The 14,451-nt window shown below is 44.4% G+C and overlaps 1 protein-coding gene across 2 annotated transcripts in view; it reads left to right on the top strand.

Annotated features, from left to right (window-relative positions):
- Window positions 1–14,119, top strand: part of UPF2 (UPF2 regulator of nonsense mediated mRNA decay) — a 484,524-nt gene extending 470,405 nt beyond the window's left edge. For both annotated transcript variants that reach the window (XM_015146458.3, XM_015146457.3), the window contains 3 exons: window positions 2,153–2,294; window positions 4,263–4,383; window positions 12,836–14,119. In XM_015146458.3, coding sequence (XP_015001944.1) covers window positions 2,153–2,294; window positions 4,263–4,383; window positions 12,836–12,845 — 273 coding nt within the window. In that variant the 3' untranslated portion in view covers window positions 12,846–14,119. The remainder of the gene's footprint in view (window positions 1–2,152; window positions 2,295–4,262; window positions 4,384–12,835) is intronic.
- Window positions 14,120–14,451: the final 332 nt, after the last annotated feature.

The raw sequence follows: 14,451 nt of genomic DNA, 5'->3' as shown, positions 1-14,451 counted from the left end.
TGCAAGACCTCATTTCTTAAAATAAAATGCAGACTAATCAGTAGTGACAGAGAGCAGATTGGTGGTTGCCTGGGGATGGTTTCCTTGCTTACGAAATTTGAAGGTGACGGATGTGCTCATTGTCTTGATTGTGGGGAGGTTTTCTGAAGTGAGCACATACAGCAGAACTCATCAAATTACGTTTTAAATATGTGCAACTGATTGTATGTCAGGTATACCCCAATAAAGTTGCTTTTAAAAAAAAAAAGTTTTGAAGCCAGGGCAACATAGTGAGACCCAGGTCCTCCAAAAAATGAAAATTAGCTAGGCATGGTGGTGCACACCTGTAGTCCCAGCTACTTGAGAGGCCAAGGTGGAGGATTGCTTGAGCACAGGAGGTGGTGGCTGCAGTGAGCCATGATTGCACCACGGCACTCCAGCCCAGATGACAAAGCAAGACCCTGTCTTAAAAAAAAATAAAAAATGTTTTGAGCTTTTTAAAAAGGAGATGATAATTGTAAGGAGTCAATACTAGATCACTAAGAGCAGATTCTCAAGCTGAGGTCACTGGGGGCATGGGTAGGGTTTACCGGGCTGGTAGTTAAGTGGACTACCTTAATATTTTTTTCATTTTTATATGTGAGGTATTTATCTGCTGTCTTAAATATGAAGTGTAGTTGGGCTTGTAGATAGTCTCTCACCTGCACTTAGTTGCACCTTAGTGTATCTGTCCTAGTGTGTTTGGCATTCTGGGTGTTCCTTTTTTTTTTTTTTGAGTTGGAGTTTTCGCTCTGTCTCCCAGGCTGGAGTGCAGTGGCGCAATCCCGGCTCACTGCAACCTCCGCCTCCTGGGTTCAAGCGATTCTCCTGCCTCAGCCTCCTGAGTAGCTGGGATTATAAGCGCTTGCCACCATGCCCGGCTAATTTTTGTATTTTTAGTAGAGACGGGGTTTTGCCATGCTGGCCAGGCTTGTCTCTAGGTGTTACATTTTAAGAAAAACATTGACTGACTAGAGTGCATCCTAAGAGAGAATACCAAGAGAAGATGTTGGAGATAATAGAATCAGACTGTCAAATCAGACTCCAGTGAATCAGAGCTCTTGTACAGTGTTCAGCTTTAATGATAATTTCAAGGATGCCAGTATTCTGAAGACACAGGTTAAGCTGAGAGAAGCCTGGGACATGGGCACAGCTCCCCAAATCCTTCCATTCCACATCATGTGTGCCTTTGGTTTGGAGTCACTGATGAGGTCTCTTAAGTGAGGTATGCAGGTTATCAGACAGGAGAGGGGGAATTTAGGTTATGAAACATCTCCATCTTATGCTTAGATGCTGACATAGCTTACTTAACATTTTCCTGGGAGCCATGGCCCATAAGTTGATAGATCCTGTCTTGGTTTGTTTAATAAGAGCAATCTTAAACCAGGAACATCCTGCTGAAAACAAACACATTTCTAGATAAGGACTCACTTTCCTCCATAACAGAGAACTCATCTCACTAGGTTAGTGGCTTCACTCTCCCCTCATCACAGGTGTCTTCAGACGTATGAACGGCGAGTATTGCTGAAGATGGACTAGATCTGTTCTGTGTAAACACCTTTCCGACAGTGACCCAGACACTCCGAGGTTAATGGTTGAAAGGTTGTCCCCGGTTGCTAGATGCGTGCTTCTCCATAGGATGCAGAAAGCAGACCATCTGTTGTTTTATGGAGGTTGGACTTGGCTTTTCCCTTATCCAGCCCTAAAAGGTTTTGACTGTATTAGAGTAATACTGGTATCTGTTTTTTCTTTTTTTCCTTTTTTTTTTTTTCTTTTTTTTTTTGAGACAGAGTCTCACTCTGTCACTAGGCTGGAGTGCAGTGGTAGCTCACCTCCGCCTCCCGGCTTCAAGCAATTCTCCCGCCTCAACCTCCCGGGTAACTGGGACTGTAAGCACATGCCACCATGCCAGGCTAATTTTTGTATTTTTGTTAGAGACAGGGTTTCACCATGTTGGCCAGGATGGTCTCATTCTCTTGACCTCATGATCCACCCGCCCAGGCCTCCCAATGTGGTGGGATTACAGGCGTGAGCCCCCACGCCCAGCCTCTATTTGCCATTTTATTTGAAGTCTGTTTTTTCTTTCTCTCAATGTTCTCAAACTATTTGTGACTCCTTTGTTATTTTCTCCCAGTTTAAGATCCTTAATGTACCCATGTCCTCTCAACTTGCTGCAAATCATTGGAACCAGCAACAGGCAGAACAAGAAGAAAGGATGAGAATGAAAAAGCTCACACTAGATATCAATGAACGGCAAGAACAAGAGGATTATCAAGGTATAAAATCATCTATAAGAGAAGTGGAAATTTTTGTTGCCTTTTGAATATCAAAATTGTTATTTTGTCTCACCTTTTCGTGTCATTTTTGTCCATATTTATGCTGAGAAATTCATTTTGTATCCCACTGTGTTAATTTTTTTCACTTATTTGTAAAATAACAATAGTGTAATTTTTACCATATTTTGCTCTAATTAAATTAGATTATAAACTGCTAGCTATGTTTGCAAGCAAGGTGATAATCAATTTTTAATTGCTTCACATTGCCAGCCAGTTGTGTGCAGATTCATTTAACAAATAGTATGTGTTGCTTAATGACAGGGATACATGCTAAAAAAAGGGGCATTAGGCAATTTCATCATTGTGCTAACATCATAGAGTATACTTGACAAACCTAGATGGTGTAGCCTACTACACACCGAGGCTGTATCGTGTAGCCATTATGAATTGTTGGGACCACCATTGTATAGGTGTCTGTCATTGACTGGAACATGGTCACACAGCACACAACTGTATTTATCTCCTTTTGTCTATTGGGCGTCCTGGTCTTGAGGAACCTGTATTCCTTCAGATTTGAGGAAATACTCAAATTAGGATTCTCGTTTTATGCATACACACCCAACAATTTTTGGTTAATTGGAACCTTACATATCGAGTCCATGGAGACTTCATAAGATAGCATTTTGGTGTTCCTGTGGTATGCAGATTTTACAGCCGTAACAGTTGTTTATACAGCACTGTGCTGAACAAACCGCTGTTTGTACAGGAGAGTGTGTGTAAATCAGTATTTGTGGTTTCTAATCTTTTAATCTCACTTGTAGAATGTTCTCTCCCAGTTGATACCCAACAGTGCTTTTGTTTGTTTTAAGAGCCTTCCTTTGTCACCCAGGCTGGATGGAGTGCAGTGGCGCAATCACTGCAGCCTCAAACTCCTGGGCTCGAGTGATCCTCCTGCCTCTGCCTCAGCCCCCCACGTAGCTAAGATTACAGACATGTGCCACCATACCTGGCTAATTTTTAACTTTTTGTAGAGAGGGGATCTCGCTATGTTGCCCAAGCTCATTTTGAACTCCTGGGCTCGAGCAGTCCTCGCGCCTCTGCATCCCAAAGTGGTAGGGTTACAGACGTGAGCCGCCACACCCGGCTCCAACATTCTTAATGATAGTAGCTAACACTGAGTGCTTACTCTTTGGCCAGACACCGTTTTATGTACTTTTTCAAAGTGTATAATCCTCATAACAATTCTTTGAGATAAGTGTTGTTGTTATCTTCATTTTACATTGAGGGAAATTGAACCTAAAGTCCCACAGCTAGAAAGTGACAGAGCTGGGATATTAACCAGTAGTCTCGCTCTACACACAATGCTCTTAGCTATTGCAATGCACTGCCTCTTAGGCTTTTTTACTGCTTCATAAGATAGCTGTGTGGTGGCCAAATTCACAGTAAAGGGAACATTGGGTATTAAAAGAGTCTCATCTCTTGATAATGCTCTTTCAAAACTTCTTAATCATTTTAGTCTGTATAATGGCTATTTTTCTTTAGTCAGCTCCCTGACAGGACTAATAAACTTAATCTCCCCAACATTTCATTCACTCTGTAGGAGGAGTACATTTCTTTTTTTTTTTTTTTTTTTTTTTTTGAGACGGAGTCTCGCCCAGGCTGGAGTGCAGGGGCGCAATCTCGGCTCACTGCAAGCTCCGCCTCCCGGGTTCACGCCATTCTCCTGCCTCAGCCTCCGAGTAGCTGGGACCACAGGCGCGCACCACCACACCCGGCTGATTTTTTGTATTTTTAGTGGAGATGGGGTTTCACCGTGTTAGCCAGGATGGTCTCAATCTCCTGACCTCGTGATCCGCCCGCCTCCGCCTCCCAAAGTGCTGGGATTACAGGCGTGAGCCACCGCGCCCGGCCGAGGAGGAGTACATTTCTAAGAGTTAACAGCATTTTCTTTTTTGCTCCTAATTACAGAAATGTTGCAGTCTCTTGCACAACGCCCAGCTCCAGCAAACACCAATCGTGAGAGGCGGCCTCGCTACCAACATCCGAAGGGAGCACCTAATGCAGATCTAATCTTTAAGACTGGTGGAAGGTAAAGCAGTCATTACTCTTCCTTAGCTGTTTGTTTTTCATGATGTCCCTAAGAATAAATTAGAGAATTCTGGATTATATTTTGGCTAAGGCCTGATTATTAGCAAAAGAGAAAAGTCTTTGAAGTGTAGATATTTGAGGGGAAAAAACCTGATCTATACTCTAGTTATGGCTGTTCTGTTTTTCTGTTTTGTTTTGTTTTTTTGTTTTTAATTATTTTTTGAGACAAGGTCTTGCTCTGTTGCCCAGGCTGAAGTACAGTGACACAATTACAGCTCACTACAGCCTCACCCTCCTGGGCTCAAGTGATCCTCCCACCTCAGCCTCCCAAGTAGCTGGGACTATAGGCATGCACCACCACAACTGGCTAATTTTTATGTCTTCCATGCAGACAGATTCTCGCCATGTTGTGCAGGCTGGTCTTGACCTCCTAAGCTCGAGCCATCTGCCCATGTGGCTGTTCTTACGAAGACAGTGGTTTCAGCTGGATCCTGGCTTTTGCCCTGTCTGAGTGGACGTCTTTCTTCTTCTTTGGCTTTAATAGGAAGGAGTTGTTACAGATGAGCAAGAAACAGACATCATAGGCTTTGCGCTAGAACTTCTCAGGCCAGGGTTAATTAATATCGATGTTTCCAAAAGCTAAAAATCTATTTTCTGGACTTTTAACCATGCAGGTAGTTTGTTCCTAAGCTCTTATTTTATTTATTTATTTATTTTTTGAGACAGAGTCTTGCTCTGTCGCCCAGGCTGGAGTGCAGTGGTGGGATCTGGGCTCACTGCAACCTCCGCCTCCTGGGTTCAAGTGATTCTCCAGCCTCAACCTCCTGAGTAACTGGGACAACAGGGCACGCCACTGCGTCTGGCTAATTTTTGTATTTTTAGTAGAGACAGGGTTTCACCATGTTGGCCAGGCTAGTCTCGAACTCCTGACCTCAGGTGATCGCCTGCCTCGGCCTCCCAAAGTGCTGGAGTCACAGGCGTCAGCCACCACGCCCAGCCTGTTTTTTTAAATTATAAAATCTCCTGATGGAATTCTTACCAGTTCCACTTAAATTGTTTAATGTGAGATAATTTAAAACTCTATAAAGAATTTGAAAGTGAAGATGTTCCCTAATAAGACCTCTTTTATGTTTTTTAAGGGTAATTTAAAGTTTCTATGGGACATGATCTAAAGACCCATATCATCAACTAACTTTGTTCTTTTCTTTCTCTCTTTGTTTTTTTTTTTTGTTTGTTTGTTTTTTTTGAGACTGAGTCTCACTCTGTCACTGAAGCTGGAGTGCAGTGGTGAGATCCTGGCTCACTGCAACCTCCACTTCCCGGGTTCAAGTGATTCTGCTGCCTCAGCCTACCAAGTAGTTGGGATTACAGGCGCCTGCCACCACGCCCAGATAATTTTTGAATTTTTAGTAGGGATGAGGTTTCACCATGTTGGCCAGGCTGGTCTCGAACTCCTGACCTGAGGTGCTCCACCCACCTCAGTTAATATTGTCTTGTGGTTAAGTTAAAGTGACAGTGGCTTCTGCTGCCCTTACTGATCTCACTTAGGGGATTAGTGTAAACACCAAGGCTCTACAACAGCCCAAGATGGCACTTTGTTGTTGGGAGCAGGGGAGCAGGTGTAGACGGAGAGTGTGCTGGGGATGGCAGAATTAGATCATGATTCAGGAGGGTAGCATGGGGGAAAATGTAGTCATCAAAGCCTGTGTCTGTTACTCACTGAACATCACTGAACATATTCGTGTGTTCTGGTGGCGTTTTTCTTTGAACTATTTGCTCAGATAACTCTAATCAAAGTGTAATGTAGAAAATTGGCTTGTCAAGACAGTTTGGAGATCTGTTCTTTAGCATCTGTTAAGTATACTTTTTTTTTTTAAATCCAAGTTGTAAATAACGTGTAAACCCGTCTAACTAGGCATAATAAGATACTAGGTTATTTTTAATTATCCAAATGTTATTAAAGTCCTTTAATTAAGCCTGTTTTATTACTGCTAAAATGTAGAAATTAGCTAGGTTAACAGGCAATGAAAAATGTTCATTTCCTGCTTTTGCATTTTCTTAGAGTAGCTTTAAATATATGCCACAGTGTTCTTGATAACATAAATTCCCTCCTGTCTCATCATCAGAGACCAAAACTATTAGAATATTTGTATTTCTGTTGGTAAAAAGTAATGCGGTTTTTGCCAATAAAAGTAATGGCAAACACTGCCATTATTTTTGCACCAACATAATATCTTGATGTTTTCCATCATCTTTTACCTGTTCATATTGCAACCTAACATCTCTGAATAGCACAATTCATGTATTGCAAGTGTAGTGTCTTAGTAATTTGTGTAGACTCACTATGGAGTTGGATGACATGAAGGGCATCCAGTAGGATTTGCCTCCCTCCCTCAGTGTACAGTCATCCAGGACTGCACTGTGGTAGATGGAGTACAAGACACAGGACTGCACTGTGGTAGATGGAGTACAAGACACAGGACTGCACTGTGGTAGATGGAGTACGAGACACAGGACTGCACTGTGGTAGATGGAGTACGAGACACAGGACTGCACTGTGGTAGATGGAGTACGAGACACAGGACTGCACTGTGGTAGATGGAGTACGAGACACAGGACTGCACTGTGGTAGATGGAGTACAAGACACAGGACTGCACTGTGGTAGATGGAGTACAAGACACAGGACTGCACTGTGGTAGATGGAGTATAAGACACAGGACTGCACTGTGGTAGATGGAGTATAAGACACAGGACTGCACTGTGGTAGATGGAGTATAAGACACAGGACTGCACTGTGGTAGATGGAGTACAAGACACAGGACTGCACTGTGGTAGATGGAGTACAAGACACAGGACTGCACTGTGGTAGATGGAGTACAAGACACAGGACTGCACTGTGGTAGATGGAGTACAAGACACAGGACTGCACTGTGGTAGATGGAGTACAAGACACAGGACTGCACTGTGGTAGATGGAGTACAAGACACAGGACTGCACTGTGGTAGATGGAGTACAAGACACAGGACTGCACTGTGGTAGATGGAGTACAAGACACAGGACTGCACTGTGGTAGATGGAGTACAAGACACAGGACTGCACTGTGGTAGATGGAGTACAAGACACAGGACTGCACTGTGGTAGATGGAGTACAAGACACAGGACTGCACTGTGGTAGATGGAGTACAAGACACAGGACTGCACTGTGGTAGATGGAGTACAAGACACAGGACTGCACTGTGGTAGATGGAGTACAAGACACAGGACTGCACTGTGGTAGATGGAGTACAAGACACAGGACTGCACTGTGGTAGATGGAGTACAAGACACAGGACTGCACTGTGGTAGATGGAGTACAAGACACAGGACTGCACTGTGGTAGATGGAGTACAAGACACAGGACTGCACTGTGGTAGATGGAGTACAAGACACAGGACTGCACTGTGGTAGATGGAGTACAAGACACAGGACTGCACTGTGGTAGATGGAGTACGAGACACAGGACTGCACTGTGGTAGATGGAGTACAAGACACAGGACTGCACTGTGGTAGATGGAGTACAAGACACAGGACTGCACTGTGGTAGATGGAGTACAAGACACAGGACTGCACTGTGGTAGATGGAGTATAAGACACAGGACTGCACTGTGGTAGATGGAGTACAAGACACAGGACTGCACTGTGGTAGATGGAGTACAAGACACAGGACTGCACTGTGGTAGATGGAGTACAAGACACAGGACTGCACTGTGGTAGATGGAGTACAAGACACAGGACTGCACTGTGGTAGATGGAGTACAAGACACAGGACTGCACTGTGGTAGATGGAGTACGAGACACAGGACTGCACTGTGGTAGATGGAGTACGAGACACAGGACTGCACTGTGGTAGATGGAGTACGAGACACAGGACTGCACTGTGGTAGATGGAGTACGAGACACAGGACTGCACTGTGGTAGATGGAGTATAAGACACAGGACTGCACTGTGGTAGATGGAGTATAAGACAGGGTCTTTACCTGCAAGGTTATGGTCTGGTAGGGAAGCCAAGTACAAGTACTTGAAAGATAATTCCACCCTCTTCATTTGTCTGTTTCAAAAACCTTGGGTGAGAGTGTGTTAAGGACCAGGCAGGAGATACGTAAGCATATGTGTGCTGTCATCGACATGCTTGTGAACAGAGGTAAGCCTTTATTACCTGGCTACCAGTATTAGTCGCTTTGCAGAGTTCCTTCACTTTCTATTTTCCCTTCCTCCCTCCAGTTCCTCTTGGAAGAATTGGCTACACTTGCCCCTTCTTCCTTGCTCCCACTTGGGCGGCTTACCGCTGCCAGTTCACAGCCGGCAGTGGGAGGAACTGCCCACACCGGTGGCCATGCTAGAAAAGAAAGGTTCGTTATTGACTCCTGTCACCTTCCAGTCCCTAGGTCTAGGCAGCTTCTGCCTTCACTGGCATCCCCACCTGTCATCTCTTGGCCTCATCTCAGCAGCACTTTGCGTTGTGGGCCTTCCTTGTTCTCCCAACAGACCCTTCCTTGGCGTCTGTGAATCTGCTGGCTTCTGAGTTTTCCCTTCCCCTGACCACTGCGGCTCCTGCTTCTGACGCCGCCTCCTTTCTGCGCTTGCCCTGCCCAGAGATGTCTGTGTTCCTTGGGCTGGGCCTGGACCCTCTTCTTCTTCTGCACTCTCTAAGGAAGTGTCATCCCTCCCAGTGGCCTGGCTGCTGTCCAGGTCTCCAGCCCAGATCTCACGTTTTCATCTCTGACTTTCCACCCGCCTATGACTCAGAGATGGAAGACTCCATGCCCCTGCCCCAGGCCCCTCTCCCCCAGGGTCTCCAGTGCAGGGAGAGGAGGTGTCGTCTGCCCCCTTGTCCACAAAAGAAGAGGAAGTCGTGTTATTGACAGCTCCTCCTCCCTCAATCCCCAGATCTAGTTCATTAGCAAATCCTCTGCATTCTGCTCCCAAATTCTGCCCTCACTCTTGCCTGTTCTATTCTCTGCCCATAGCCAAGACCCTGGGTCAAGCCACCATCGCCTCTTGCCTGGGTTGCTGTTGCTGCCTTAGCCTCCTTATCAGCCTCTCCGTCTCTTCTCAACCCTTCAACCTTTTCCTACTCATTCTCTCCCTACAGACCCAGTGTTCTTTCTAAAATACAAATTTGATATCTGTGTGTGCCCTTCTGCTTAAAATCCTCCAATGGCTCCTTGTGGCTTGTAGGATAAAAGTCTAAACTCCTCAACTTGGTCCCCAAGGCCCCATGATGCAGGTGAACATACATTACTGGCTTCATCTCCTGCTGTTCTTTCCTCTGCTCCAGCCTTGCCGACCTTTAGTTCTGTGTTCTTTCTGCCTCCTCTGTGTGGAACAGCCTCCAGCTGTTCCCCTGGAGAACTCCTGTTTCTTCAGGTCCTGCCTTGGTGTTCTCAAGTCTGACATAGGTCACTGTGGATCTGCTGCCACGACTTATGGTATTTCTGCAGACCTCGTCCTCCTTAAGTGCCACTTAGCTTGTCTCTATTCCCCATGAGATTACAGGCCATGAGGGCAGGGAGTACGTCTCATGTTGTTTCCATTCTGTCTCCTTTGTAGCTCTTGGTGCCTGGCACCTAGTAGATGCTCAATAAATATTTGGTGAATGGACAAAGGAACTTTTCGCAGTCTGTGTTTAGTCATTTAATAAACATTCTCACTCCAGTTCTACTCCCTAGCTCTTCCCGCTGTTTTTCTTTTTTTAAGAGTCCCAGCTCTTGAGCTAGCCATTCAACTGTTTTAAAATCTCTTCTTCAGATAGCACCTTAAGAAAGAAAACTCGTCCATCCCTCTTAAGAATGGCACTCTGTAAAGTATGATGGATGGAATTTTTATAGTCAGTGCTCCTAAAGTACAGGGGCAGTAAACACGGTAGATGAACAGGCAAACATGGAAACATGAGATTTTACCCTTTAGAGGACCAAATGTCCTTTGCTGTTTTTAAAATTTGTCTTTGTTTGTTTGTTTGTTTGTTTGTTTGTTTGTTTTGAGACGGAGTCTCGCTCTGTCACCCAGGCTGGAGTGCAGTGGCGCGATCTGAGCTCACTGCAAGCTCCGCCTCCCAAGTTCACGCCATTCTCCTGCCTCAGCCTCCCGAGTAGCTGGGACCACAGGCGCCTGCTGCCACGCCCGGCTAATTTTTTGTATTTTCAGTAGACAGGGTTTCACCATGTTAGCCAGGATGGTCTTCTCTGTAGTGCTACAATTTTTAACATATGTGCTGCTGAAGTGAGCACAAGCTCTGGTTACTTTTTTTTTTTTTTTTTTTTTTTTTTTTTGAGACGGAGTCTCACTCTGTCGCCCAGGCTGGAGTGCAGTGGCGCGATCTTGGCTCACTGCAAGCTCCGCCTCCCGGGTTCACGCCATTCTCCTGCCTCAGCCTCCCGAGTAGCTGGGACTACAGGCGCCCACAACCGCGCCCGGCTAATTTTTTGTATTTTTAGTAGAGACGGGGTTTCACCGTGGTCTCGATCTCCTGACCTTGTGATCCGCCCGCCTCGGCCTCCCAAAGTGCTGGGATTACAGGCGTGAGCCACCGCGCCCGGCGCTCTGGTTACTTTTAAACAAGCTCTCCAGTGATGTCAAAGCTGCTGGTGTGTGGCCTACACTTAGTGGCATGGTAGTATGCTATCTTTTAAACCCATTTTTTTCAAAATAATTTTTTTGTCTGTTTTATTTGGTTTTTGAGACAGGGTCTTCTTGCTCTGTCACCCAGGCTGGAGTACAGTGGTGTGATCACAGCTCACTGTAGCCTTGACCTCCTGGGCTCAAGCAGTGCTGCCTCAGCCTCTCAGTATCTGGGACTACAGGCACACACCACCACAAATGACTAATTTTTTTTTTATTTTTAGTGGAGTCGAGGTCTCACTATGTTGCCCAGGCTGGTCTTGAACTCTTGTAAACCTATCTTAAGTAGAGTCTGCATTTTTTCATCAGAATTTTTTTTTTATATCTTTATGTAAGGTTAAATTAGTGATAGTTTTGTTATAAAATAGAGTCCCTTGTAGAATTGCATTTAATCCAAAGTGTATATTGTATTAATAAACACTTTTTGAGCTGATAGATTTTTGAGTCACTCAGATGATTGTTTGCCTGTAAAACAGTCGAATGACACCTTATGCTATAACTATACCTTATTTAGCAAGGATTTTGCACATTTTTTTCCTGTCATTTACTGCATTTATTTAAAGTATTCTAGGTTAGATAGCTGCCTTTTCTTGACTTCAGGAGAGATGCTTGAATCTTCTCTTTCATTCTCTCAGGGAATACTTGTGTTTTTTCCATCAGTTCATTTCTGGAAAAGTTACGGATCTTATCCAGCTGAGGATATACTTTTCCACATTTGCCTCTTAACGCTTTGAAAGTTTCTTGCTAAGATAGCTTGCTCTGTGAAAAACATACTGTTCATCTGCTTGGGCTGCCGTAACAAAGTATTACAGCCCTAGTGGCTTAAACGACAGAAGTCTGTTGTCTCATAGCTCTGGAGGCTGCCAGCAGGAAACCTGAGGTCAGGGAGTCAGCGGGCTGGTTCCTTCTGAGACCTGGAGGAAGGCTGCTCCAGGCCTGCCTTCTGGCTGCTGGGGGTGCCGGCAGTCTTTGGCTTCCAAACCTTGTCATAAGGCACCCTGGTCTCCGCCTTCGTCTTCACATGGCCTTTTCCGCCTGTGTGTGTCTGTGTGCAAATTTCCCCTTTTTATAGAGATGCAGTCATAGGGGATTAGGGCTCCACCCTGCTCCAGTATGGCTTTATCTTAAGTAATTACGTCTACAGCAACTTTGTTTCCCGATATGGTCACATTCTGAGGTCCTGCAGTTCAGTGTCAACATGTGAATTTTGGGGATGCACAACTGAACCATGACACAAACCGTGAATTCTTAGCATCTTAGGAATTAGTTGTAGAAGAGAACAGGAGCCACCCCTCCAGTCATTGCTCCAATGGCTCTGGTTAAGTCGTAGTTCAGTAGAGAGCATGAATGCTCTCAAAAAAGCACTACAGTTGTCCTCGGTATCCACAGGGAGTTTCTTCTTGGACTCCCTCAGACACCAAAATGCACAGACACTCAAGTCCCTGGTAAAAAATGATGTAGCATTTATGTATAAGGTATGCACATCCTCCCGTGTACTTTAAATCATCTCTAGATTACTTGTAATACCTAATAAAGTGTAGATGCTATGGAGATAGTTGATATACTTTATTGTTTTTAATATTTATGTTTTTTTATTGTTGTACTGTTATTTTTTATTGTTTGGGGGTTTTTCCCCCTATATTTTTGATCCATGGATGTGGAACCCGCAGATGCCAGGGCCAGCTGTAACTTGGGGAAGTTACTTGGTGGTGGTGGGTAGTGTTGCAGACACAGTCTTGCTGGAGTTTGCCCTGCGGCAGTAAGCTCTCTGATGTGACCCTGTTTGTTCCTTTAGGAGACGTTGATCCAGCAGCACATGTCATTTCATTAGGTCCTGTATCTGATGTTGTGGATAGTGGAGTCCTCCAGCAATTGAATGAGAGCAGTGGACACATCTCAGCAGGTCGGTCTAGAGAGTTGCGAATCTAAACCTGGGACAGGCTGGGGCCAGGAGGCAGAAACACCAGCCTCTGCCAACACCGGAACAAGCCGACGCTTCCAGACAAGGCGGAAAAGGCCTTTTGTAATGGAAATCTCGCGAGGGTTAATCTTCTCTTGAGAATGGCAGTCAAGAAATGAGATGGTTCACTTGACTACTGAGCAGTTACACCAGGGAGAGCGTGAAGGAGATGATTGAGCCAGAGAAGAAACGGGTTGTGATGGTAATGGTGTGGGGGAAATGAACTTGAGCTTTAAACTTGATTTGGGTTTCAGTGTCTCTGAATTGAACATCCCATGTTGGAAGAAGATACATTTGGGGGCTCCAGGACTACAGTAGAAAAGTATAGAGCAAGCAGGAAAATCTTCTAGTAAAACTTACATGCAGGACAACAAAATGATGAAAGATATCCAAATACCAGATAATCCACCAGGAAGGCTTGTGTTTAGGGATTTGTTTCAAGAGGAACAAGGGATGAGGGAGAAAAATCCGTTTTATTCATCAGAGTCAGTGATATAAAATTGCCTATTAGGGTAAAAGAAAAATGTGAAGACTATTTTAGTATACAGAGAGCATTAATTCAGATGGCTTAGAAAAGTGATACCAGCCCAAGAACAGGGATCTACTTGAGCCCATTGTAAGTATCATTGAAAACAAAACATGCCAGTCAGCATGTCACAGAAAACGAACGAAGGACAACAAGAAGTGGATGAGAATATTTTGTTGACCTTCATGGGTTTACAGCCTCTGTCTCTAAACAAAGTATGGAAACAAGTAGAGCTTTTATTTTGCTTTTGTTTTTGTTCTGTTTCGTTTTGTTCTCCCCCACTCAATAGAAATGAGGGTTCTTAGTCTGTTTCTGACAATCTGTTAATTTCTTAGGATAGTTGTCTTTCGTTTGCTTTCCAGTAGGCATAGTACATTTAGTTGAAGAGCACATCTGTATGCTACAACTTGATTACATCTTTTTTTCTAGCTATTTTGCATTTTTTCTTTTACCATGTTTCAGTTTCTGCATGTAGATTTAAATAAGAAACAAAACTTGTAAAGTTGTAACATTTCACACGGAAATGCTGCCCAATCTTCACCAGCTTCAGAAATCTGACCTTTGCCGATGCTGCAATAAAGTGTTGTAATTTAGATTTGGTGTGGTGGTGTTTTATTTGGTTTGGGTTTTGGAAACCTATTGAACGGGTAAATTGGTATCTCCCAGCATCATCTTTGTGCTTTAAAAATACATTCTCAGACGATTAGTGTTGTGTTCACCTTAAGGATTCCATCTGTGCATGACTTTTCTTAGGTGCTGGAGTTAATGTATTTGGGGCCAATGAAAAATAAAGTAGCCTACGCAGACCAATGAATGCACATTTTTAGAAGAGGCCGAATACTGGTGGAGATGGGAAATGGTACTGCATGGTTCAGCCTGGGGCAGCGTTTGTGATTTCTGTGGGCAGAGCCTCTGCAAAGCAGGT

This window comes from Macaca mulatta, chromosome 9, assembly GCF_049350105.2.
Source record: "Macaca mulatta isolate MMU2019108-1 chromosome 9, T2T-MMU8v2.0, whole genome shotgun sequence".
Taxonomy (NCBI): Eukaryota; Metazoa; Chordata; class Mammalia; order Primates; family Cercopithecidae; genus Macaca; species Macaca mulatta.
Note: the sequence above shows the minus strand (reverse complement) of the source record. Positions and strands in the feature narration are given on the sequence as shown.